At 37.6% G+C, this 27,453-nt stretch overlaps 3 protein-coding genes across 4 annotated transcripts; 2 read left to right on the forward strand and 1 right to left on the reverse strand.

Annotated features, from left to right (window-relative positions):
- The first annotated feature begins 1,753 nt into the window (after window positions 1-1,753).
- LOC131968343 (WD40 repeat-containing protein SMU1-like) lies at window positions 1,754-12,063 on the forward strand. The gene is made up of 12 exons (XM_059329178.1): window positions 1,754-1,779; window positions 3,531-3,741; window positions 3,819-3,971; window positions 4,055-4,171; window positions 5,658-5,780; window positions 6,686-6,805; window positions 7,158-7,274; window positions 7,752-7,879; window positions 9,703-9,829; window positions 9,945-10,106; window positions 11,083-11,235; window positions 11,443-12,063. The coding sequence occupies exons 1-12, from the start codon at window positions 1,754-1,756 to the stop codon at window positions 11,539-11,541; spliced, it is 1,536 nt and encodes a 511-aa protein (XP_059185161.1). The 3' UTR covers window positions 11,542-12,063.
- Window positions 12,064-13,990: 1,927 nt separating this feature from the next.
- On the reverse strand, window positions 13,991-23,423 carry dnaja1 (DnaJ heat shock protein family (Hsp40) member A1). Its single transcript, XM_059337334.1, has 9 exons — window positions 23,175-23,423; window positions 21,514-21,665; window positions 21,005-21,194; window positions 18,859-18,963; window positions 18,369-18,596; window positions 18,156-18,270; window positions 17,651-17,766; window positions 16,175-16,275; window positions 13,991-15,949 (listed from the first exon to the last, which is right to left on the reverse strand). The coding sequence occupies exons 2-9, from the start codon at window positions 21,643-21,645 to the stop codon at window positions 15,716-15,718; spliced, it is 1,221 nt and encodes a 406-aa protein (XP_059193317.1). The 5' UTR covers window positions 21,646-21,665; window positions 23,175-23,423; the 3' UTR covers window positions 13,991-15,715.
- On the forward strand, window positions 22,804-27,191 carry aptx (aprataxin). Of its 2 annotated transcripts, none has more exons than XM_059337354.1 (7): window positions 22,804-22,986; window positions 24,172-24,434; window positions 25,322-25,483; window positions 25,610-25,669; window positions 25,816-26,042; window positions 26,533-26,636; window positions 26,738-27,191. In XM_059337354.1, exons 2-7 carry the CDS (start codon window positions 24,297-24,299, stop codon window positions 26,890-26,892), a joined length of 846 nt encoding a protein of 281 aa, XP_059193337.1. In that variant the 5' UTR covers window positions 22,804-22,986; window positions 24,172-24,296; the 3' UTR covers window positions 26,893-27,191. The 2 variants fall into 2 exon arrangements, with proteins under 2 accessions (XP_059193337.1, XP_059193329.1); XM_059337346.1 differs by lacking the exon at window positions 22,804-22,986 and adding an exon at window positions 25,046-25,092 and having other exon boundaries at window positions 24,207-24,434; window positions 25,205-25,483.
- The last annotated feature ends 262 nt before the right edge of the window (window positions 27,192-27,453 follow it).

The raw sequence follows: 27,453 nt of genomic DNA on the forward strand, positions 1-27,453 counted from the left end.
TCCTTAGTGTCTCTTTGTAGTTGTTTTGTGTCATTTTGTAGTCCCTTTGTGTGTCTTTGAAGATGTTTTGTGTCATTTTGTAGTCCATTTGTGTTTCTTTAAAGTTGTTTTGTGTCTTTTGTAGTCCCTTCGTGTCTCTTTGTAGTTTTGTTATGTTGCTTTGTAGTCATTTTGCATCTCTTTGTAGTTGTTTTGTATTGCTTTCTAGTTATTTTTGTGTCTCTTTGTAGTTGTTTGTGATGCTTTGTGGTCGTTTTGTGTCTCTTTATTTCGTTTAACTTTATACTTTGTCTGTGGTTTTGTCCCATTTTATAGTCCCTTTATGTCTCTTTGTCTCTTTGAAGTTGTTTTCTGTCGTTTTGTAGTAATTTTGTGTCTCTTTGAAGTTTAAAGATGCTTTGTGGTAATTTTGTATTTCTGTTTTGTTTCACTTTGTACTTGTTCTGTTTTTTTTAGGGATTATTTTTTTGTCTGTGGTTTTGTCCTGTTTTATAGTCCCTTAGTGTCTCTTTGTAGTAATTTTGTGTCTTTTACATGTGTTTTGTTTCTGCTTTGTGGCATGTTTTGGTCTGTTTTGTAGTTGCTTTAATGTCTTTTGTTGTTTAGCCTCTTTGTGTCTTTTTTTGTTGTGATTTTACTGTCATTTTGTGTCTCTTTGTATTTGGTTTGTATGGCTTGGTGGTCATTTTGTGTCTTGAAGTCCTTTCTGACTCTAATGTTGTTTTTCCCTTTTCATATTCACTGTCGTTGGCACGTGTCTCTTTGAGCAACATTTTTGAAGGTGAAGGCACAGGGGCCCTGTGCTGCGTAGGCCCAGAAATCCTCCCATGCAAACAGTCACAGAGGCAGAACATAACCTGACTGTCTCTATCCTTAGTCAAAGCAAAACATATGACAGTCTTGTAGGTGTTGCTTCTCATTATTTGAAATCATTGTTAAAATGTGGGCAGATTGAATGTTAAATATAGACAATTGCAATGCTGTGGGCTAAGTATATGAATCTATTATTCTGCGTGTGATTTGGATTGATATTAAGGCATTTGCTAGGTTCAGTTTTTCTGATGCTCTGCAGGACCAACATCTGTCGTGGATTAACGAGTTTCTGCTCACCAACAGGTTCATTTGCAGATGGGCCTATAAACAGATGCACGCAGATTCAATAAACACTTTGCACTGAAGTGGCAAACATCGTAGCTGATTAACACCCACAACCCACTACCCCCGCAGTGTGTAATTACAGGGAGACAGTGATGGCTCTTAATCACCATGTATGCAGGGATTGAGTCATGACACAGACACACCCTGCTCTGCATACTGATGAGCACTGGGGTGATTTTCCGGTAGAGGACGTAATAAGCGATGGTTTTTCGCCCATGCACAATGGTTCCCAGAGGCGAGCACGCTCTGAGCCACGAGGATCTGTCCGTGGTGCTGATGCTGCTGTTGTCGTGGCTGTCTGCCGCCGCAGCAGCGTCTCCTGCACAAAACGTGCCCACAAAATGTTTCTTCTGTATCGGTATGCGTCAGCGGGAAGAGGGGTGTGTGTGTGTGTGTGTGTGTAGCTCCAAGACTTTGTGTGGCAGCGGCAGTCACAAGGTTTGGGACTGCTGCCCGCCGCAAAAAAAACGCAAGACACAAGAGAAGCACGTGTAGTGGGTGGTCCTGAGCACACTGCTTTCACGTGGCTCTAGCGAGCTCGGAGCTCGAGCCCAGCCGTCAGTCCAGTGTGGCACCAGCAGGAGACAACATCAGCATGGCTGCGGAGATGGAGCCCTCAGAGTAAGTGCGCTTTGCTTTTTGTCTTTTTGTGGTTAATAACTTGTGATAGTTTGATTCTGATAACAGAAAAGTACTAATGATAAGACCACCTGTGTGACTATATCTTTTTTTCTTAAATATAAGTGAGGTGCGTGGCTCTGTTATGATACCGAAGTGTGCATTACGCATTAACTGGACTGGACGGTATCACTGATATTCATTTGGGCAATATTTATAATTTTGCTTAAATGTTTGCGTCTTTCCATGAGTTCCTTCTCATAATGAAATGTGACATTATTTCTAAAGATATGACATGTGCCTAGAGTTTGATTTAAAGAAGTAAACAACTATATAGAATAATCGAAATGATTTTTTTATGACGCTGTCGCTGATGTTATTTATTGTCTGCGTATGGATCCTCCCATATTAACACTACTGCGCTTTGGATGTTGTTTTATTAATATACTGTTTTGCATCACATACGACTGTGAGACTGCACATTTGGTCGCTTTGAGACATTTAATGTGATGTTCTGTGTTCAGAGAGAGGCGTGTCCACGCAATTTTGCAGTCACTATACACATTGTCCGTTTCATCCACATGTGTCTGTTGATCCAATAGTCTCCACCCCTGGCAAGCGTGTGTGTGTGCGTGTGTGTGTGATTTTATTGGTTAGATATTTCGTCCTCCTGTGGGGAAACGTGGGGATGGAGAATACATTGTGCCATATTGAAACTAATCTTGTGCTGGATTTCATATGGGGTGAGGTTAATTGGGAGTAAATTTAGCATAAAAAGTAAAAAGTAGTATTGCACAAACACTCAAAATCATACTCAAGAATATGTACAAACGTATTAACATGAAAATGATACTTAAAGTATCAAAAGTAACAGTACTCAATATGCAGGATAACCCATTAAAAATAATATATATTATATTTCTGTATTGTTTGATGCATTGATTTGTACATCACTGTAATATCTCAGCTGGTAAAAGTGGGACTAAATTGAACCCATTTCTATACTGTTAATTTACAATAACACACCATATTGATTAATAGTTATGGTTAGTTGATTAATATTTTGTATAAATAATCTTAATCTGCAAAGTAATAATTAACTAAAGTTATAAAAAATGTGGTGAATTAAGTGCAATACCTGCCTCCATAATATGTTTGAGTAGAAGTATAAAGTGGTATAAAATAGGGGGGGAAATGAAAAAAGTACAGTTCTTGAGTAAATGTACATTACATTCCACCACTTGGCATTATACATCTTGGGTGATGTTAATCCAGTCAGCAGGCACTGCCGCTGATACATGTTTCTGTGGATTATCAAAGTTAAAGTCCCACAGTGTGGTGCTCATGGAGTGACAACAGAGACGAAATAAGATGTAACAGAGTTGTTACAATGCTCAGCAGATGGCTCTGAAGTGGAACAAAAGTCTGCATGTAGCAGGATCCTGCTGCTTGTCTTGTTTAGCTTGGAATGGCTCACGCGTGATCTTGTTTTTGACAGTTATGGCAGGCGATCTCTAGCCACATGTGTGATAGCATCTGAAAATAATAAAACAGTGTTCCTGTGTCTGTTGATCACTCAAGATCACGAAAAGTGACAGTAGTGATAAAAACTCTTTGGGAGGGCCCGTTCATGTGATCTTTTCAGACCTTTTCAGTGAGCTGCTTGTCTTATAGAAACAATTTCACTCATGTATGGCTTTATAGGTAGGACTATCAGTCAGCATGTGGTCCTAACATGAACCTTTCTTGTCCAGTGTGATCCGCCTGATAATGCAGTACCTCAAGGAGAACAACCTCTATCGAACGCTGAACACCTTACAGGAGGAAACCACCGTCTCGCTCAACACAGTGGAAAGCATCGACAGCTTCATTGCAGATATAAAGAGCGGACACTGGGACTCGGTCCTGCTGGCGATCGAGTCCCTCAAGTTGCCCGACAACACTCTCATTGACCTTTACGAGCAGGTGAGCTTTCGCGTCGATCAGCTTATACTTTTCTTTGGCTGGATTTTTGTAATTACCAACACTGATCTCTTTGCCAGGTTGTGATGGAGCTCATTGAAATGAGGGAGGTGGGGGCAGCTCGCTCCCTCCTCAGACAAACCGACCCGATGATCATGTTGAAGCAGACACAGCCGGAGAGGTACATCCATTTGGAGAACCTGCTGACGTGCTCCTACTTTGACCCTCGTGAGGTGAGACAATATTAGGTCTTTACTTCTACATAGCTGTATCTGTAGCTTCTTCATAAAATAATGACTTTTCTGTCTCGCTGCAGGCGTACCCGAAAGGCAGCAGCAAGGAGAAGCGGCGCAGGGGAATAGCCGAAGCGTTGGTGAGGGAGGTCAGCGTGGTGCCCCCATCTCGCCTCATGGGGCTCCTGGAACAAGTTGGCGTGAGTATACTGATCAATATCACTCTCAATATGCACTCTAATTATATATCAAGGGGAGCCGCTTGATCAATATCCATAGCACTTATTGATTGTGAATCAAAAATCCTAAGTTATCTCCTTTATTTCTTTCTCTCTTTCACAGCTGTCACGTAGATACTGTATGACTCACCTTGATTAGAGGTTCTTAAAGGCCCTGACAACTTTACTTTTTACTGAGAGTGTTGCTGTACTCCATAAATACACGTTGTCCTGCCAAAGTTAAAACAGTTAAATCACAGGAGAGAGTTTCTGTATTTCTTATTTTGTCTAAGCTCTTCTCACTGGTTTAAAGGGGGCAGGGCTCTGTTAGGTAAAGGTGATGTCACATATTTGTTGGTACGAATCCACATGAGCAATAGAGTTTAGAGAATATTATAGACAAAGCTGACCACTGCCATTCAGATTTTAGCAATAATGAAACAAAACATTATGCACAAATTGAAAATGTGTGTAAACAGCAGGAATTTGACAAAAAATAAAACAATAATGCTTGGTTGAGATGGAAAAGTTGGTGTTTTAATAATAGCAAATGCAAAAAGGTGCAACAAAAACAGACCTAGTGGATATTTGCATAATGGTAGTGTATGGAAATACTTTAATTAGCTGATTTTCAGGAAAATTCTGCACTAAATTTGCATGGAAACTCTAACATCAATCAACTCTGATCAACCAAACACAAACAGTCCTGATGAAGAGGATTATCTGAGGTTCTGAGCTCTTAAATAAATAATCACTTAGAATGTTTTTCCCTAAGCAGCCACTTCAATGTTTGCTTATTTATTCATGAATATTTAATCTTTCAGAGAAAAACTTAAATAATTTTAGCCACTGCAGCTTGAAATGTCACATTAGTAAAGATATATTACAGTTATTAAATTAGATCCAAATTGTATTTGTTTTTTTAAATTCATAATTTGTCATGTAGGTCCTTTGGGAATGAAAAAGTAAGAGATGCTTAATTTCTTGTGTAGCAGATGGTCCACCATGATTTTTATATATATATATTCACCTGCACTCAAACAGCAACATTTCAACACCAAGATTGTGACTGTCAAACTTTGCAGCGATTCCAAGAACTTCTTCAAGAAATACAGCCCCCTGAGTTTTTACTATTTTAGGTATTCAGAAAGAGACAGTGGTACATTTTCCAGGGAACAGTTCCCACGTTGGTTATGCAGGTGCAGGTAAAATATTTGACAGGTTTGGCCTGTTAGTCTGAATCTATAATGCAATATAGTCGTACTAAAAAGTATAAATGATCTACTATTGTTGATAATGTTTTGGCTGTATTATACAAGATATTATTGTACTAAACTAGAAACCTGCCATTTAAGGACAACTACTCCCAATTTGAATATCAAATTTAACACTAGTTTGCATTTTTTTATATTCTTGATCCTGTTGTGAGTAAAGTAACCACAAATACTTGATGTTTTCTGTTCCACAGTCTATGAGAATACAGCAGTATCCAGGTCATCTGTCCCCCGACATGACCATAGACACACCTGCCAACAAGGAGAGACAGGTGGAGAAGGAGAGCTTTCCTACACAGCTGTACCGCCACATCAAGGTAGAGCACTTCCACATCTGATTGACATAGAAATACAAATTCTATTATATTGCATTCTACATTATGGTATAGCAGTGTCGGGTCAGTGGAGCTATACATATACATATATCCTTACTATTATTATCATTCTTTATCTTTATCATATTATATTTAATTTCAAACACACTCGTGCCTCCTTAGCCAAACACCCCCTGGCCACTTTTTTGGCAAATCTATACAATTTGATGCAAGCCGAGCCAAGATAGACAACAGATCTACCACAAATGCTACATTTAGAAAGACTGTAATGTTGAGCACTATTATGCTAATACAATATTGTTTTTATTATTGAGATTGTAGCAAGGGCGTAGGTTTTTTTCCATTATTTTGGGGAAACATATTAAGCATGTACCAACACTTAATTCCCTGTATTCTGGTTAATTGATTTTTTTCTATATCAATTTATGGTGGAAATGTCAACAAACCACAAATAGTTGATTTGTCCTATTGCTTTATGGAAGATTTACAGTATATTTACAATTAATAAGACCCAGTTTTTATTGACGAGTCATTTTCAAATATAGACTTACATGCAAACACACACACACACACACACACACACGCAGAACTAATTACTTTACTTACCTGAAGGCACTTGTCTTAGTCTCTGGCTGTGCTCTCATCACTTGCATCCAGATGGAGCAGCCTGAGTTGAGTCCTTGCTTTTCTCTGCCCAAGGTTAAAAGTGTGTGCAAACGGTCAGCCTACGCAACCTCAGACTGCAGCATGCTGGAAAACTTAACATCTCCCTGAGGCTGCCTGATATTAATTTGTGTTTTATATCTCAGTGCACACGAATCACAGGCAGCAAACAAAATACATGAGCATATAAACATTGTGTATCTGTGTGATGTTTTAACCTGCAGTTTGGGCGGCGGTCACATGTGGAGTGTGCCCGTTTCTCTCCTGATGGAAAGTATTTAATCACAGGATCAGTGGACGGGTTCATCGAGGTCTGGAACTTCAATACTGGAAAAATTAGTAAGGTAAGTTATGTTTCATATCAGGATACAGATATTGAGACTTCTTATTTTATTGGTACTTTTTTAATTATTGTTTTTACTTTATTTCAAATACGTTTATATTTATGCATTGTAACTGGATATATTATATTTTATTGTTGTTGAGTTGTACTCTCTGTTTATGTTACTTGTAATCATTGTTTTCATGTTTTAATGCTCTTCTCTTGGCCAAACATACATTTTAATCTCAACTTTCTGGTTAAAAAATATTTGTATTACTGCAGGTATGTATATATGAAAAGATATGATGAAAATATATTGTGCTTTCATTTATATGGAATTGTTTTTCTGTTGTGTGTTTGCATGGATGAATTAGGAGTTAAAGTACCAGGCCCAAGACAGCTTCATGATGATGGATGATGCTGTGCTGTGTATGTGCTTCAGTCAGGATACAGATCTGCTGGCAACTGGAGCTCAGAATGGCAAAATAAAGGTTGGATCTTATAATACTGTCTAACATTACTGTCAGTTGTTATTATTCCTCATATTAGTCAGCATCATTAGCCAATTATTGTGTCCACATTAAATGATAAATCTCGTTATTACCTCCGCCAAGGAGGTTATGTTTTCAGTTTGTTTTGTTGGTCAGCGGGATTACAGAAAAACTATTTTAATGAAACTTGGGGGAAGGGTTTAGCCTGGGCCAAGGAAGAAAACTATTACATTTCTTAACAAATCACAGGGTGGATACATAAATTATTTTTTCAGTTCTGTTGACACTGTGAGAAAGGGAATGGCCTTGGTGGAGGTCTGCGCTCTCCGAATGGCCTTTAGTTTCTGTATGGAAATAGACATGATGAGAAAAATTTTTGCAGTGTTGTCAAATGAGTTGACTTACCACTTCTTCTCTCATAAAATGTGTGTGTGTGTGTGTGTGTGTGTGTGTGTGTGGTGTGTGTTGCTGGTGTAGGTGTGGAAGATCCAGAGCGGCTTGTGCCTCCGCAGGTTTGAGCACGCACACAACAAAGGTGTGACCTGTCTGAATTTCTCCAAGGACAACAACCAGATCCTCAGTGCCTCATTTAACCAGACCATCAGGTGAGATCCAGCACCATTCACACACTGACACTGACTCATATTTATAGTAGGAAAATTACTCACAAAAGATAAAGACAAACTGTAAACATTGGGATTAGAAAGAAACTATACAGATCTATACATGGACAATAAATTAAAGTGAATGTAACTTAAACACTTTAATACCTATTACAGTAAATCCAATTTTTAGTTTTTAAAAGGGAAGTAAATACTTAAATTCACAACTGATGTACCAACAGAGAAACAAAACAATAACATGGTCGGAGCCTTTTTTAACATTCCTGGAGCCTTGTTGTGGCAAAACTTTGCTTCTGTACTGTGGGAGGAAGTGAGAGCTATCACTGACCTCAGACATGATTCACAAAAGTTTCATAGGCGCAGTGAATTCTTTTTACATCCCACGATCAATTAGAAAAATGGTGCCACAACAAGTGATGATAGCAGACCTGGCGAACAGGAAAGTAGATGTAAAATGGTAATTGGAGTTTTTTTTCTTTTAATTTTCCATGTGCAGTGCAATTACCACTTCAATCCAGAAGGACAAAAACATGCAGAGTAATGTACAGAAATGTACAGAATTAAATAAATAGAATGTAGAATAAACAGTAAGGATGTATAAATACACTATATATTTACAGTATTAGCAGTGTGAACTTTTTTTTACAGTATTATCAGTGATATGAATACACACAGTACAACATAGTGAGCAGTGCAGGTAAATATAAAGGTGCAGAAAGTGTAAGCTGGGCTTATAGTTACCAATAAATGTAGAATATACATAGAATATTAAAAATTGAATGCAAAAATATAATATTGCCATGACATACAATACAATGCAACCAAAGTATCTAGTTATAAACTATTGTCAGTATGATACATTTAATGGAATTCTCTTGTCTATTTGTTAATTTAAAGAAATTCCTGGGACATTTTTAGTGTCCCAGTGTTAAGTGTTAAGTTTTTTAAAAAATCCAGTGCTATTTGGATACATTTAGGGTAATATTTTCCCTCTAAATCAACTATTTACTAGAGGCCCATACATTAAAAAAAACTGTGTGGTGAGTTAAAAAATAGAATAAATTGTTTGTACTTAGAGAAGGCACCATTATGAACTGTATAATTACACTAATTTACATATTCTCTTATTTATTTATTTATTTATTTATTTATCTGTTAATATATTTGTCTCATTTCATTGTTGTCTAGTTAAATTGAAGTGAGCTGTAATTTCATCCTTTGAAAAGCTCCTTAATGCCATGCAGACATCAGCTGTTGATGCTTGGTATCACATGTTGCTTTCATGAGTTGTGCACCTGAATGTAAATAAGTTCAGGCGAGGATGTTTGTCTTTTGCTTACACACACACACACACACACACACACACACACATACACATACACTGAATCTTGAAGAGTTGAATATCTATTTCTGACTCCTGGGGGCTGTGGGCTGAGCCTCTCCGCTGTGATGGAAGCACATGTGCCGTGTGGGTGTAGCTGATAGAGACCATGTGCTCAGGCACAAAGCTGCAACGTGTTCCTCCCATCGCAAATTCCACAAGCTGGGATTCTGAATTGTTTACATACGCAAAATCATCCTCCCAGAGACGGAGTGAATCACTGAGCATTAGGTGTTTTGTCATGGTTCCGCTTATCTGCACCCAGTCACTCCACTGGAGCTAAAAATAACACAAAGGCAGCTCAGCAACACGTTTCGTCTGCTCCCGAGAAAAATCCACTCCAGAGTTGAATAAATATGGATTTGCTACTGAGTCAGAGCTGCTGTTTTATGTGATTGAGTGTTTTTTAATATGTCATTTTCAGAATCCATGAACTGAGATCAGGCAAGACACTAAAGGAGTTAAATGGCCATTCATCGTTTGTAAATGACGCATTTTTCACTCAAGATGGATTGCACATCATCAGCGCCTCGTCTGATGGCACAGTTAAGGTACAATGAGCAAATTTGTACGACTATAATTCAAGTCTATGATGCATCAGTATTTCTATGTGGCTTGTTCAGTGTGACTCAAATGATTTATTTCATATTTATGTGCATATTTTAGATTTGGAATACAAAGTGCTATGAATGCATCCACACTTTGAAATCTCTGTCGGGGCCGTCAGACGTCCCCGTCAACAACGTGATTCCTCTCCCCCAAAACCCAGAACATTTTGTGATTTGTAACCACTCCAACACAGCGGTCATCATGAACATCCACGGGCAGGTGAGAGCGCTCTGAATTACAATCATTATTAATTTCATGTCAAGATTTACTACATTTACAATACACTTATTGTCCTTATTGTATTGTTATTCATATTCATTGTTAAAACAAAATTAAGAGTCTAAAACAAAGCAGATCTGCGAGGCTGTACTTTAGCATGGCAGTGCTTCTGATCTACAACATTTTTTTTTTTAAATCAGGTATAATGTTTATAATATTTAATAAGCACAAAGTACAATGGGAGGTTTTTGTTCATAAACATAAATAGTGGACAAATCCAAATTCTCTTCCGATGATGGTTATATAAAGGAAGATAAGGGATCACTAAAATTATTACCGTTCCCTGTAAGTGGAACATGGATATGTGCACTAAATTCCATGGTAATACTGCTGTTTAAACATTTCACACAAAACCTAAAATGTCAACCTCATGGTGGCTCTAGACAAAAGTCAATTGCAAAAAATCGGAGGGATTCATCCTCTGTGGACCAAGGCAGAACAAAATGTAATGTCATGTAAAAATATAATATTTCATCATCAATTAGCTGTTGAAATATTTAAATCTGGACCAAAGTGACGGAACAAACGATCAACTGATAATTGCCATCTACAAATAAAACGTAAACGCACTTTGAAAACATTCCTTTGCTCATTTTTTTTTTTTATACCATTTTTGTCAACATTTTGTGTTATTAATCACATACTTCAGGTTTCTAAAGAGCATATTCTTTATACCAGACTCTAAACATGTTTATTTTTGCTGTAAAGCTGGGTATTTTAACATGGGGATCTATGGGGATTGACTCACTTTTGGAGCCAGCCTCAAGTGATTTGAGGAACTGCAGTTTTTGGCACTTTCGCATTGGCTTCATTTTTCAGCCCCAGAGGTTGCTGCTTGGTATTTAAGTTATGCTAATACCCACACAATAGCCAAACCCGAAGCAGAGGCTGAATGTCTTCTCCTCTTTCTCCTCAGACTGTGAAGACCTTCAGCTCAGACAGAAAGGAAAGGGCCGACTTTGTGTGCTGCACCCTGTCGCCCCGCGGGGAGTGGATTTACTGTGTGGGAGAGGACTTAGTGCTCTACTGCTTCAACTATATGACAGGAAAGCTGCAGAAAACGCTGACCGTAAGCTCTGCTGATAATATTCACTCATTATCAAAGTCTGTGAGAGTCATGCACACTGGGCTGCCAGTGTTTTTTATCCTTCTTGTTTTTCTGTCTCACTTGATATTCTGTCGCTATGTAGCAGCCCTACAGGGGGCTAACAAGATAACAGTGAGGATGATGGGAAACGGAGAATTTGTGGTGATCTGTGTTCCTCTTCACCCACAGGTTCATGAGAAAGATGTAATTGGCATCGCTCACCACCCACACGAGAATCTGATTGCCACATACAGCGAGGATGGCCTCCTGAGGTTATGGAAACCTTAAACTGTCTCCTGTATTGTAATAAGGAGGACTCAGAGAGCCTTACACATGGTTATAAAGCAATTTTTTTTTTCATTTCTATCCAACAAAAAAGATGGATGAATTAAACTAATGGATGGAATAATCCAACAGTTGTTATTGACCAAAAGGTTGTGATCTCCATCAGTAGATACATTTCCCAGTTGTCATAGAATTATTAATAGACCATTTTAAGGACTTCTTGTCAGTGCTCACACAAAAATAAGGAGGTTCCAAATTAATTTTTCGACCTCGGAAACAAATCGGCAAACCATAAAAGCTTGAAACTGTTTCCTGAACTGCTGTTTCACCTTGTTCCATGGAACATTAGCAATTAATTGGTAATTAATTGTTGTGATTTCAAAAGGACAACAAGTTCCGGTGACCGCCAATGAGAATGTTTGTTACATCCCATGGTGGCTTAGAAGGATTTAGCTGCATAGTGGGAAGGTGGAAACATAATGAAGTTGGGAAATAGAAAAAGTAAACAGGTTGGTTAAACAGCTCATTTAACCAAGCTGTTTACATGGTGAAACTAAGCTGTTTAATCATGTAAATAGCTTAGTAGGAATGTTGTCTTTTTTTAGAATAAATGGCAAAAACTGGAATATTTTGTGCACCTTAAAGTAGCCACAGTAGCACATTGGTGTATTTTAATAGTTTTGGAAAACAATGGAGGTCTATGGCACAGACAAATGTTCTGTATCTGGTTTTGGAGCCACAGGCAGTACTCGTTAATGGGATTAATCCAGTGTTGGCTTTAGTCTTTTTTTTTTGACAATAAAAATAACAAAAATTGAGGATATTATTATATCAATACCCTTATCAAGCCTCCTTTAAGCTTATTGTTAAACTAATAAAAAAAAATATATTTTAACTGGGGATTAATCTATTCTATCTATTTTAATTATTTCAAAATTATTTTTTAATTTTGTATTTGATTAAATTATAAGGTCTTTGCTTTATAAATGTTTGCAGGACTGTCTCGGCCCTCCATACTGTACACACACACACACTTCCTCATGGATCCAACATCACCAGTGCAGTTTGAATCCCCATTTTCATCTCTTCTGTCTTTATTAGACATGAAAATGCATGATGGTGAACTGTTGTGGAAATATTTATAATAAAAAGATGCCTCTTGTTTGGGCAAAAAACAAACAATATCAGGTATATGATTTGTCAGTTTTGGTTTATAATGATACTTTTGTAACTTTGATTCAATAATTCAGGTGTAATGACTTGTTTTGTCCTCCGTGTTCCCTGCATGCTACCTCAGTACACTGTCTAAATGTGGCTCTACAATAATTTTAGTACTCAAATATATGCATGATGACTAATGATAAACCTCAATGGAGCTCCAGTGACACATTCTGTAACGTGTGTGTATAATAACTGTATTTAACGTGGTCACATTGTCAGTGACTGTAATCAGTGTTCCTGTGCATCAGTATCCCTGCAAGAGACACAGCTACTGCCTCGACCAGTATTTATTATTTGTACTGCAGTATTTGGTACTTCCTATCATCTGTCTCTGTACAATCATATACCATATATCATTGTTTCAAAAATGTTTGGTCATTACACTCTATTTTATATATTCATTGTTGTACATAATACAGCCAGTCAAAGATTATCAATAAAATTTCAAAACCTTTACAGTTGCCATGTTTGTGTGCCATTTATTTAAAATAGCTCACTGAAATATCAGATTTATTTCCTAAATGAGACATTTAGGAGTGATGAGTGATGTTTTAGTTATTTCCCTAATAAAATAATTTATTATTTAATCACAAATTAGTTTGATTATATTCTCGCAGTGCTATAAATACCCAGAATTGTTTCATGACAAATTTAAGGAAAAAGCAGTTTCTTGTGTTTATAAAAAAGGCCGGTCACCTACATAAACAACATTAAAAGCCGTTTCAAGCACTTTATTCAAAATTGAAAACACTTTTGAGGATTTCTGGCAGTCTTAGGAGCCCAACATACATTTGTGAAAACCAGTTGACTTAATTATGCTCACTTGTGCACATTTTTAATGCCTAGACTGAAAAAACCCCACACACAGGGCAGTTTTTTGTCAGTAATGTTTAAAAAGAACATATGTATACTTTATGACAGCTTTTTATTTGAAGTTGTAGCCATTAGCATTACTTTTACCTGCATGTGTGGATTGTGCTATCAACTGGCTGTTTTGTCACTGTTGAACTTTACTGCCATCTGGTGGATTTTAAGATGTATGGCATCTATTCCAACAAGGCCACATAATCTCTCATATTAAGTTAAGAAGAATAATGTGTATCTGCTACACCCTTCCACCAGGATTCATGAAAAGCTTCCCAGCAGTTTTTCTGAAATCCTGACGAAATTAAAACCGAATCACAACATAACCTTCTTGGGAGTTAAATAGAATTCACACAAAGTAATACAATTTAGAGAGAACATCCAACTGCATTTAATTAGAAAACATGAGCATAAACAAGTAGATTGGTCCTAACACACGTACCAGTCAGTCAAATTACAAACTTGACAACACTTAGTTAAGTCGAGTTCCCCTGACATTATGAGTACTCATTAATTTGCATCTGCTTCAACAATTTAAGGAATCTTTCTTAGGATGAGCATAGTTGTGTTTTACAATTACAAAGGCAGTCATCACTGAAAAAAAAAGACTTGCACTATCAAGTTGCTTCAAGTTCAGTTATGATAAGGCTTTCAAACAGGCAAACACTTCAATGAGGTATCAGGTGTGCCGATTTTAAGTCCCTCCATAACCTCCCACCGACTCATTTGGCATTTACAAATAGGACTATATGAGACACTTAATTTCTTGTGGGTCGAAATCTGAAAACAAAACAAGTTGATCTTTGATTTCAATTTGTAATTTCAAATGCCACTTTTAGGTTTTAATTAATCTTCTTATGATTGTAAAATCACATACCTGAAAAAACATTCATCCTTAAAAACAACCTAGACATTTTTTTTTTCACTTTTAAACTTGGGTGCAACTTGGCACTCAATACTTTTTAAAAAGAGGAGAAACATTTACCATCAAGGCATTATGGTTCTGTCACAAGAAGCAGATTTACTGATATATCTGGATAACTTTCTGTTATGTAAAACCCCAAACCACGTAAAACTAAAACAAAAAACACAGAATTATGTTAAAATACCCCATTGTGAAAAGTTATTCAGATAACCTGCTTTTTGGAGAACCCCTCCTGAACTGTTAATTATTTTCAAAATAAAGTGACTTTTCAAAATAAGTATGTTTGAGCTTTTGTTACTGGATACCTACCATGCAATTAAAATGCAGTCATATTTGGCTCATATCGAACTCAGTTGTTTGTACACAAGAAATGTTCTACTTTTCACACAAGGCTTCCAAAACAAAAACAAATGTTCGGCATCTCCACAGACATCTGATTGCAGCTCAAAAATATTAAAAAGTAAACTTAAATATTAGTTAGAATCATCTACATTAGTGGCTTGAACCTAAATACTGCCATGCCTGAATAATTATCACTTTTCCTCCAAATTCGCGTCTTCTCTCCACATTCTCAAGATTGTTAAGAAATGTCTAGGAAATAGCCCTTAAAAGGGTAAAACGGCATAAATGTTTCAACTCAAGCCTCAATGCACGTCCCGTCCTCCACCACCAACTGTAGATTGGGTCTTTACACACGCAATGGATTAAACGACTCATCAACAAGTGGTTCACAACATCTGACTTAGTAACACTATAAAAAAGGTTATTTTCATATTAATATTGGCATCCTTTTTAGTGTAAATGCATACAAAGCAGGCAGTCTTTGCTCAGACAAAAGTTGTTTTTTTTCTCTGAAGCCTCTGTGATACCCCTCGTCTCTTATCACAGTGTGATTGGAAAAGAAAAAGTAAAAGTAAAAGTGAGGTCTGGGACGTTGAAGAGAAATCCCATTCACCTCCATCAAAAAAAGTATTATAATATTAAATCAAGACGGTGTTGGTACACCATTTTCTGATTCAGCTGAAAAAGAAAACTTCAAAACACAACAGATACGATTTTAAGAGAAGGTATTAAATAAAATAAAAAAAGTGCAAAAAAATCCAAAAAGGTGCTTTGCTTTAGAGATGAGGGTTTGGGCTTCTCAAATAAGAACAGTCCAGTTGTTATTTAAGACGTCTGGCACTGAACACCACCAGTGCTGGCATAGTCATCTTCATCCATGTAGTAGTACTGATGGTTGTGTCTTCTTCTGTTCTCAACGTCACAGTCCTCCAGGTCGGCGTAGATGTAGAGGTCATCGTCCATGCTGTCTGGCTGCTCTGGATCCAGCTTTTCTGGGAGGTAGCGCTCCAGCACCTTCAGCTTGTCCTTAGAAAGGAAGTTGGCTTGTGGGAACACCACCTAAAAGGAAACAAGTATTTTGAGTACAAAAAGCACTTAAAAAGGTTTAACTGTTCAGCCTTGGCAGTTTACCAATGTTCATGTGCGTTTCTAAAAATGCTTCCATATCATACAGCTTGATGGGTGTCCAAAATCACTAAGGAATGTCTCTAGCACCTTGTTATTTCTATGCAACAAATTAAGACAAAATTGGTAAAAAAAAGTGTATATGGAAAACCTTTTTACCGTAAAGTGAATAATAAGGCGTCCCTTCTCAAATGGTCTGCGATACATGGGCATCCCTTCAGTCATGACGCACTTTGTGTCTCCAGGCTTGATCAATTCCCCTGCGTTAGAAAACATTATTCATGAAAAAACGGAAAACATAAAAACTAAATTTTACATAATTTTGTCATTTGAAACAATTTCGCCAATACCTGCTGTAATAACACATATTGGCTTATATTGGCCTACACTGACTGACCAGAGTTCTGGCTCTTAAAGTCTATCAAATATTACTGCAAAAAACACATTTTATTCACTAAACAGGGTTCGTACACTTTTTCAGTGGTCAAATTCAAGCACTTTTCAAGGACTTTCAAGGTCCATTTTCAAGCTTTTCCAGTACCTTTCAACGGTTGTGAATGGCATGTTTTAGATGAGTACTTCGATACTAAAAGGCGTAATTTCACTTAACCATACCACCAGCAATGGTATTACACTTATAACAACTAAATTTAGTTTGCTAATCTCATAAAACATACTGGTATGGAAATCTAGGGTCTAGGAGCAAAAGTAACAAAAATCATCAACCAGCTGCTGGTGGAACTACACACTACCCAAACTAGGAGGAAAGCCCCACAAATAGGCCAACTTCAGGACCCCTCACATCCACTATGAATTTGAAAAACTCCCTTCAGTAAGAAGATACAGGTTAGAGCAACAAGAAACATCTCAGACACAAAAAGACGCAGGCAAGTCCCAGGCCATTTCATTACAGACAGGCTATAGGCTATTCAGTTTATATATATTTTTTTCCATTGAAAATGTGGTTATCTATCTATAGTCAGATTGCAAGAGAAATGCAGTAATAATTTCAAGCATTTACAAGTACTTCATCCAAAATCCAAGCACTTTTCAAACCTTGAAATTCAACATTAAAATTCAAGCATTTTCAAGGATTTCAAGCATCCGTACGAACCCTGACTAAATATTCTTACTTTGTAAAAAGATTCTGTAAAAATCGAATTCATATAAATAATTGGTTTGGGGGAAAAAACGAGTCATCAGATGCAGTCTGTGATCATAACAAACCAGAGACCCACATCTAGAGAGTTCAGTTTACCAGCATGTCAGTTTATAAGAGCATTAACATAAGGGGTGTATATTCACACATTTGATAAACATCAGTGGAGTTGCAATACAGTGAGTGAAAGCAGTGTGAAGTGCACAGCAATGAACACTTGTGAAATCAAATAACTCAACAAGTGCACTCAGGACTCCACAGTCTTCATTCAGCTGCTTTTTGTGTGTGAAAGGTACTGTGTGAAGTGGATTACTGACATCTGCTAACCATTATAAAACAACTCTTGCCTAATGTGCTGGTGCCATTATTTTAACACGTAAGACTGTTTCTGTCATTTTCTAATACTGGTTTCTTCCAAAAGAGGAAAAGCTTGCTCCTCAGCTTATGGACATTCAGCTGTGCATTTAATTATTCACCTGGATGTGAGGTGATGAGGAGAGTTCTGTTGTCCAGTGTCTGAACAGGCTTCTTGAAACCACACAAAGCCTCAACCAGCTGTAACTCCATTGACATGACCAGGTCCTCTCCTTTCCTGATGACAGCAGAAAGAAGAAGTTGTGGTGAAAAAAGCAGAGGTGAGTTTACTCGGTGGATCTTTTAAAAAGAAGTAAAACGTGCTGCTATGTAGCACAGGGTAGCATAACACTTACTAGTAGTTAAATATAGATTAAACAAATTAATAATTTAAATCACATTCAACTTTAAGCAGGGTGTAACTTCAAATGGGACTTTGAGTAATATTTTAGATTTTTACTGACATCTGGTGACGGCAATTAGTGCTTCTTCTTCTCATGTACCACCTTAGGCTATATTATGTGCATACATACTGTATATACACAGTACAAAAACAATAATCACTACATCTGCTGTGACAGATAAAATTGGAAACAAAAGACAATTGAGGATGATAGAAACTATTACCTGCTAAAAACTGAATGTTCTCGCTGGTCCAAGACAATGATGACATCACCTGGCTCAATTCCTGGCTCCTGGTCTCCCTCTCCATGGAAAACGATCTTCTGGCCGTCTCTCATTCCTGTGGGAGTTAAGTAAACAGATAATGTATTTATTTTTCTTATTTGTTCAGACAGACAGTCACAGATGTGTTTATTTGAACTCTCAGTGTCCCCTCACCTTTGTCAATGTGGACCGCTAAAATCTTCTTCTGGCGCATGATCTTTCGGCCCCCGCATCCTTTGCAGCGGTCCTTGTGGCTGATTCTCTGTCCTTGGCCCTGGCAGCTGGAGCACACTGTGGACACTTGCTGGACCATACCTGGTATTAGTTGGTGCATGCGGACCTGCATGCCTGTGCCATGGCAGGACATGCACGTCTGTGCAGCTCCTTTCCGACTCCCACGACCTGCAAAGAAAAAAATTAAACTGTCAGCATGCAAAGATTAAAGCTAGTTTTGTTTTAAGTTTGGCACATTACATAAACTGTGGTGACCTGGTGAGCGAGGACTGGATTACATTTACAAGACTGATGCGTTTTGTTATTGGACAAAGAGCCTTTTCATGGCCTGCTTGGGTCTGTGTGTGCTCAAAAGCCTGCTTAGATTACTTAACAAGTCTAGTGACAGACAATAACAAGAGCTAAGTAATTCGAATAGAAAAAGGCATACCTTCACATCTCTCACAAATAGTATTCTTCTGGAGAGCAAGTTTTCTTGTTGCTCCATTATAAAGCTCTTCCAGAGTCACTGTAATCTGATGAACAATGTTCTTCCCTGGGGGGTGAGACAAATCACAGATTTTAGCAATAATGTTTCATGGAAAAAAAGTTGGCAATATATAAGATTTCTTCAACAACTTATTAATATTGGTTCCCTTTGACATAATAAAAACTCTACATGTGTAAATAAACAAACATATTTCTACTACCAGTAGTAAATTACAAATTTAAGTATATGAATGGAAACAGATTGTCACAGAAACATAACATGATTATACAATGAATATGACCAAGAGAAAAAAGCAAATGGAAATTGACATTAGGCTACAGATGGGGACCAGCTGCATGTTTACTTTAAAATATGAAAATGACCTACCCGTCATCAGGACATTTTACAGCTGAAAAATAAATTTTACTCTTCTCTGGACAAGCTTTGAATTTTGGTATTTCTGTACTTCAATTTGTTGGCTAATTTATATGCCAATATGATATATCCAGGGTTCTAAATTAACTTTTTTGATCACCAGCCAATGTGGCTGGTAACTTTCTAAAGATACCAGCCAATCAGAATTTCCACTAGCCAAAATGATTTCCCGGTGAAAATAACAGAGATTATGAGAAATTGTTCGTCACAGGTGGGGTGCCAACCAGGTCTCTCTCCTGGCATTTAAGATTATTGGTCAGTCGGGTTTAAATTGTTCAGTTTTACCCTTCTCTTAGAAAAAATACAACCCCACACAATTTATACCCGCAACACTATAACCACACAAAGGTAATACCTCTCAGGGTATTCCTTTTTATAATACCCAGAACCTCAACAAGCAATAAAAGCACAAAAGCATCTTTGTTAAAGTAAAATGTATTCACACAACACAAAGTCCAAAAGTATTCATTCAGTTAATTTCTGGGTTTTTTTCAGTTCATGTATACAATAATGGGAAAAAAAGAGAGGGGAAAAAAACCCTCTGTACCTTTGAATGAAAACCTCCTCAAGAGAAAAAATAAATAAATAAAAACTTTTTCCGGAGAAACACAAAACCACCGAAGAAGAAAAAAACTCCGTCAGCGAAAAAGAAAAACAATGCGGTACCTTAAATTAATGTCAGCCAGTGTCTGCACTATGTCGGCCAAGGGGGAAACTGCTCCGGGAGTTTTCAGGAATCCAGTGGACAATATGCCAGCCACAGAGCAAATCCGCTCTGGGAAAACTACAGGTATCCAGGGGACAATAGCTTGACACACTGAAGGTGAAGTTAGTGGGAAAACGAGACGCATGACAATTAACTATTCAACTGCCTCTATCCTACTAAGCTTGGGAGCTCCGACGCATCTAAACCGCAACCGGCATCCGCCATGACAGAGAGAGAGACGGGGATATTAGATCTTCCGCCATTTATGCCAGGGCGAATCGGCGTACACATATCTGGTGGGTGGATAGGAGAGCGCGGACAGGCTGGCTGTCACAACGTAGCATCACGGCAGTGTTCATGGGAAATGTAGTAAATAGGCCTACTGCCACAAATGACCAAAAACAGTAGAGCGGCTCTGACCGACATGATTGCCTCATGCGTCACCGGCCCGCACCGGCCAAACTGGCTAGTAAGTTTTTATTAACACCTGCCAAAATGATTTTTAACCCGCATTTGGCGGGTTGGCGCGTGTTAATTTAGAACCCTGGATATATCTGCAATGAGCAAATAATAGTTGATATATTAGCCCTAATAATTTATTGGTCTGGCTTGACTAGAGCTGCAATGGTCAGTTGATAAATTGTTCAGCGAAAATTAAATTCCAACTACTTTGATAACCTCTTAATCAATTGAGGTTTTTTTAACAAATATGCTAAAGATTTGATGACCCAGGTTCACAAATGTGACAATCTACTATTATTTCACACAGATTAATCAATAATGAAAATAGTCATCAATTTGGATAAGTATTCAACATGGTAACTTCCTCCTCCTCAATAAACTGGTTTGATATTGTATTGCTTTATGTAATGCAATCCCACCTCAACATTTACAAAACTAGAAATACAGTTTACAACCTCCACACATAATTTGAGTTAACTGATTGTTTCTTGAATATTTCCGTACCTTTTCGCTCTCTGTGCATCCGACTACCCCCACCAAAAAACAAGTCAAAGATGTCCATGGGCGATGCAAAGCCCCCGCCACCACCACAATCAGTCCCTCCTTCCTTTATAGCCTTTTCACCTCCACGGTCATATACCTCTCTCTTCTTGGCATCTGACAAAACCTCATATGCCTGGGAGATCTGCTTGAACTGCAAAGCAAAAAGAGAAAAAAAAACACATACCTTTTGAAGAGAGTCAAAAAAACATTTCTGACAATATGCAGCTAATTCAAATATATTCCATAATAACTGAAGCCTGATCATGACTGAGCTCTTAAAATATTATTTTTACAAGGCCCCTACAAATGCCACAAGAAAACTTTTTGTGTATATGCCAAACGACCAAAAAGAGATTTAACAAAAACTACACATACGCTGTTTAGTCTGACCCATTACATTATTTCATTATGTACAAATACATTAAATACAGCTTTAATAAATGCTTATGCGTTTAATAAAATGTACTTACCTTCTCTCCTTCTGTAGGATTTTTATCAGGGTGATATTTCAAAGCTAGTTTGCGATATGCCCTTTTCAGTTCATCAGGAGTAGCATTAGGTTTCACACCCAATGTGTCATAGAAACCCGTTTCCTTGACCATGTTGATCTTTGATGGATAACCTTGGGAAAGTAACAGAAAGGTAAAACACAAGCAGTATTTCAATATTAAGTTCCACTTGAACTCTAAAAAAACCCCACCAAAACCTACCAAAATGCTTACCAATATTTTCTCAAACTAAAAGCTCTACGATATGGTAATAGAATAGTAGAGGCCTTTAATAAATGCTGAAACAAATCATATCATGTGGCTGCAGTGTGAGAGAGGCCTTTCTGTTGTGATTGTTAACATGTTAGGCATGGGGCCTTGTACTCAGCTTTTTTAAAAAAAAGGCTAGATTTAGCTACTTTCTTTTCTGTATTAAACCAATTAGCATAGAGAAGTCTAAATAATATGTTGCAAGAGTACTGTAGTGGATTTCATTACCCTATACAGATGTAATTAATACACTTTTAACTTTGTGTGTGTCAATGCATGTTAGCAGTGTGCAATACAGTAAATGTTAAGGTCTCACTGTTCAGGGTTTTCTAGTATGCCCCTGAATAGTGCCCACCATAGCCCATAAACAGTATCATAGACATACTTGACAGACCATGAGGGTTTTATAGTGCTACGTATCAGCATAAATGTACTCAGATATCAGGCTGGGACAGGAACATGTGTTTTGTAATCAATAGTATCTGTATATTTATTCCCAGCTAAAAGTAATGCAGTGTAATGCAACAGTGCTGCTGCTGCAATAAATCTTACATTCATTGTAGATATTGTTTTAAAGAGGCACCTTTTCAACCATAATAGTCATTTTTAAAGCTGCAGCGTTAAGTTTGTTGCAATAACGGATAGTAGTGCAATTCTTATCCACCCCAAAGTCGCCTTGGTGACACAAAGTGGTGTAAACAGTATTACACAATACAATTCAACAGCATCACAAACTGCAGTCTCTAAAATAATCATTAAGTTGAGTTTAACAGATAATACACACCAACCTAAGTTGTTATCAGTTGTTTCTATTTTGAAAATAAGCAATGTTAGTAGGCTGCGATTGACAGTTAGGCTGCATCATGTGATATGGATGTTCCACATTTAATCTTTATATTGCTTTATATTTAACTTAGATTATGAGCCTCACATTACGTGTAACGATTGCATGATAAAGTGGGGACAGACAAACAACACGTTCAAGTATGAGGCTACTGCCTTGTTACACGTCATGTTTGTTTTATTTAACGTTACTTGTGTTAAACGTATCCCCAAATCAGGGGAGTTAGGAGCTATCAACCACGAGCTGTCCTTATGCGACCAACACAAGTTGATATTTGGTTTACAAGAGTAAAACTGATGCTAATATTTCAGCAACTACCTGTTACCCTACACCTGAAAACAGTGAGTATTTCATATCCATCAGGCCCAACGTACGTTAGCTAGCGTTACTTAGCCTAGCCCCACCAATAATAGCCTGGCTAATGCTAACATGCTAGCGCTATGCCTTTTTTTCTCTCAAAAGATACGCTATAAATGAAACGTGACACGGTTATAAACAATATATGTAGTTACAGTTAATATTTCCTTACCTTTTATGAAGACAGCAGTTTGTAGTCTTACAAGTTCAAAAGCACACCTCAGTTCACAGACTCTTCCAGAAGCTTTGTCTTCTTCTTTGGGTTTGAACGGCAGCTTGCATCCTTGATTCTGCACTACTGCCACCTTCTGGAGTGAGCCAACTCCTACAGTTCCCAGTCCGTCACATTATTGTCTATGGTCACATTATTGTCTTTATCAGCGCAGTTCTCATTAGAAAGCATCGTGTGCCTGGTGCACTTTCACCACACTCCACTCCTACGCCTGTTAGTTTTCATCTTTGCATTTCTTCCGTTATTCCCTTCCCCAATACAGATGTCATGCAACTAGACATGGATATACTTTATTAACCCACGAGGGAACTTTTTTTGTGTTAGGCCTACATAGAATAAAAATACAACAAATAATAAAACACTATACGTATATACAATTTAGTACACTAAGTTGTAAGGACAATAGAAAATCAGTTTAAAAAAAATAGAAAATCAGTGCAAACTTCTGCATGCTCTGAGATGCTCGCACCTGACAGTAAAGTGATAACACTTTATCGCAGTTGGTCAAAGCTCCAAAGTCTCTTGCTGTGTTGTCTCCAATTCCAAGCACCACTCTTTTAGTTGGATGACTGTTTCTATGCACCCTCGGTTTTATAAATAGGGTACAAGCGGCTGTTTCTAATGAGGACTGGCATTTCTCCTGGCTCGATTGTGCACTGTGCACGAATTGGCATAGTCCTCACGCCCCCTGAACATAGGGGAGCATAACACACACACATCCATAGTCTAACCTTGCTCTAATGACGAACCTCTCTTTTTAATTCATCCTCCACTCTCTCTGTTAATCTGTTGAAAATAATTTCCGAAAAATGGAAAACTTTACTCTCTGCTAAGTTATCTCCCAGTCATTACAAAATAATACCTTCTTTAGCTTCGTCCCTATGACGAAACTAACTTTTTTTTCTTCTGCGCTGTTAATCCTAATTTCATTCTCCAGAATGTTCTGTCACGCCTCTAAATCAGAGACGATTTGATGACGTCAACTTTCTGCGACGAGACGAGTCACCAAAACAAAGCGTGGGCTGCAACATAGTAACTTGTAAAAATAGCTACATACAAAAAATGATAAAATGCCCATTTGCTGGCTTGTCAGTGAGGAGGGCAATCATAAACCCATTCGACTGCCTCACCTTCAGCCAGTTGTCGTGGGTAGAGGTCCAGAGACGACTATTAAAGACAAAAAATGCTCTCGGCAGCAAGGTAATACAACCTTACACGCACAGTTATGTTTGATACACTGGCTGCGTTAGCATTTAGCTTACAACATCAAAAAAGAAAAGATCAAATGTCACCCAGTTAAGCATTTTGGGATAAAGTTTAATTCTTAAGTAAGGTAGCTTAATTTGATAATGGTCAATTCTCCTGCAAACTGGGTATATTAGAAAATAATTGTAAATTAGAATTAAACATTTCTATATTTTTAGTCTCCATCCGGTCTGATTGTCAGTTACAATCAGGTTAGAAGTAAATTTCATATATTGCACATATTTTGTACTTTATACCTACTATAAAATGTTGTGTTCTGTTCAGGTTTTGTTCTACACACAAACCATTTTGCTGGATTTATTTTTTTGGAATATGTAGTAATTTAACTCTCCTCACTACTGTGATGTACTTTTTGTTCTTCAAAATCTCCACAAATCTAAATGGGAAACATTCAACCTCCTGATATAACAATGGCCATGGACTTTTTTTTTGTAGATTTTTCTATTTTATATATGTGATATATATTTAAGGTATTATACTTTTTATCTACTAAAATTATTAAAAACAAACTTTAACCTGTACAACTGTTATGCTGTCTTTACCAGTTGAATTGAAAGCAGAATGCAACAAAGGTTATGTCAAAGTTAAACAGGTAAGAAGTATAAGACACAAAAGAATAAGTCTGACTGCAGTAATGCTCACTGAAAGGCCCTGTCAATGTTTATTTACTACTCTGTGTCGTGTTTCCTGTCTTTATTCCAAAGTTGGGCTTGAACCCGACCTCTGTAGACTCTGTGGTGGTGGGCAAAGACAATAACGTGAAAATGAAGCCTGGACAGCAGCTTCTTATTGTCAATCAGCTCTACCCATACACTGTACAGTTCAAGGAGGATCTAACCGGGGACCACGGCAGCAATAAAAGACCACGAGAGCTGGTTTCAGAGGATAGAGAGAGCTGCAGAGAGGCTCCAAGCATGAAAGCTGCCAAACAGACCGAAAAGGCAACTGTGTCAGTCAGCCATGGAGAAGCCACAAACCCCAATGTAAGAGAGGAGTGACGGGGTGTACATATTTATTTATTTATGATGTCAACATGTTTTTCTCTCAAATGGATTTTTTTTATAAAGCTAGTATGAGCAAAAAACTACATCACCTTAAATTTGTTGCAGGAAAGTTTTGGACATTGGAGCCAGGGTCTAAAAACCTCAATGCAAGACCCAAAGATGCAGGTAGATTTTTGGAACAAAAACAAAATCTAATTGTTGTGTGTGAACCTAAATGATCAGGATCATAGCTGGATGTATGACTGCATGACTTTATTGCAAGTCTGATTGAAAATGTAAAAAAAAAAAAAACACTGTCCCCCTTTTTTTAGGTGTACAAGGATGATAAAGTAGTGGTAATCAAAGATAAATACCCCAAAGCCCGCTACCACTGGCTGGTCCTCCCATGGCAGGCCATTTCCAGCCTGAAGGTCTTACGTGAGGAGCACTGTGACCTGGTGAAACACATGCAGAAAGTTGCAGACCAGATGGTTCAGCAGTGCCCAGATGCTAGCTCACTACGCTTCCGCACAGGGTACCATGCCATCCCCAGTATGAGGTCAGTAATCACTGCTGAAAGACCACTGTGGCGTTTCAGCTTTTAATGCAAGTGTTGTATATTTTATATTACTGCCAGCTAAATCACAGCATTGGAGGCAATTTTCACAAAACTTTTCTTATTTCTACCCAGAAGTCTACTCTTCTTCATCCCTGTTTGTGTTGTGCACGACTAAGAACTTTACACGCTACATCCACTTAGTGGTGAGAGTTAATGGCTTACATAAAAAATACAATAATTAGGGAAAAGACGTGCCTTATTTACTACATTTAGATTAGATACATTTACATCTAGTAGTGTGCAAGATTTTAAGCCTGTTATGGATCACTCACTTTAGACAGAAATCAGGAAACATTTGTCAAATGGTGTGCACAGAAGTCAATCACTCCAGTACATCAGTCTAAAAAGCTTTGAACATTGTTATTAAAACCATTTCAATATCATTGGTGTGAAAGTAGATGATACACAGTTTGTATATTCTCTTTCACAGTCATGTTCACCTCCATGTAATCAGCCAAGACTTCGACTCTCCTTGTTTGAAGAATAAAAAACACTGGAACTCCTTTACAACTGACTATTTCGTGGAGTCTCAAGGTGAGAGTGAATGTATTTTATTATTGTTGTGATGGAGTTGTAGGACCACATTGTGTCCATTGCAAATACGTTTTTCTTAATACCCATTTTGTTTTCTGCAGAGGTGATTCAGATGCTTGAAACAAATGGAAAGGTCACCGTCAAAGAAGGAACCAGTGAGTTGTTGAAACTACCTCTCCGCTGTCACATGTGTCAGAAAGAGCCTCCCACTATACCGGCTCTGAAGGAACACCTGAAGTCTCACTTTCCCAGATAACGGTGACCACGAAGGGAACACATGCCTCATATGTTATTGGGTTCAACATAGGACTGTAGTGTGTTGGGCATTATTTCTGCCTGTTAATTCTGATTTATGGTTTTATTAAAAAAAAAAATGTCATTACATGACCGGGACACTGCATTTTCAACTCATTTTGTCATAGGTTTAAGAAGAGGACAACTTTTGAGTTCTATCTGTTTTTTGCCAAATCTTCATTTTGGTCAATTGTTATCTGCATCTGCTGTTCCAACAGTTTTGTTTAAATATGTTGTAATAAATGTTTTGTAATAACTAAATGCTGATTTTTATTTATTGTATACCCATCTCTAATTATAACATGCCGTCACTGATAGTACAACACCTGTTCAGTTTGGTGTATAGCCTCATTTTATAGACCTGTGTTTCATTTGAATATAGAGCTAGTATGGAAGGATTTTAGAAGATGTCTAATTATGGTGCTAAATTTTCTCTTTTTTTTATTGCAGTTATCTCTTTGTTTGGCAAGCCCTGTCCTCCATCTAGACATTATTAGATATTATTTTGACACTAGTTTTTTTT

This window comes from Centropristis striata, chromosome 1 (genome assembly GCF_030273125.1).
Source record: "Centropristis striata isolate RG_2023a ecotype Rhode Island chromosome 1, C.striata_1.0, whole genome shotgun sequence".
NCBI lineage: Eukaryota > Metazoa > Chordata > Actinopteri > Perciformes > Serranidae > Centropristis > Centropristis striata.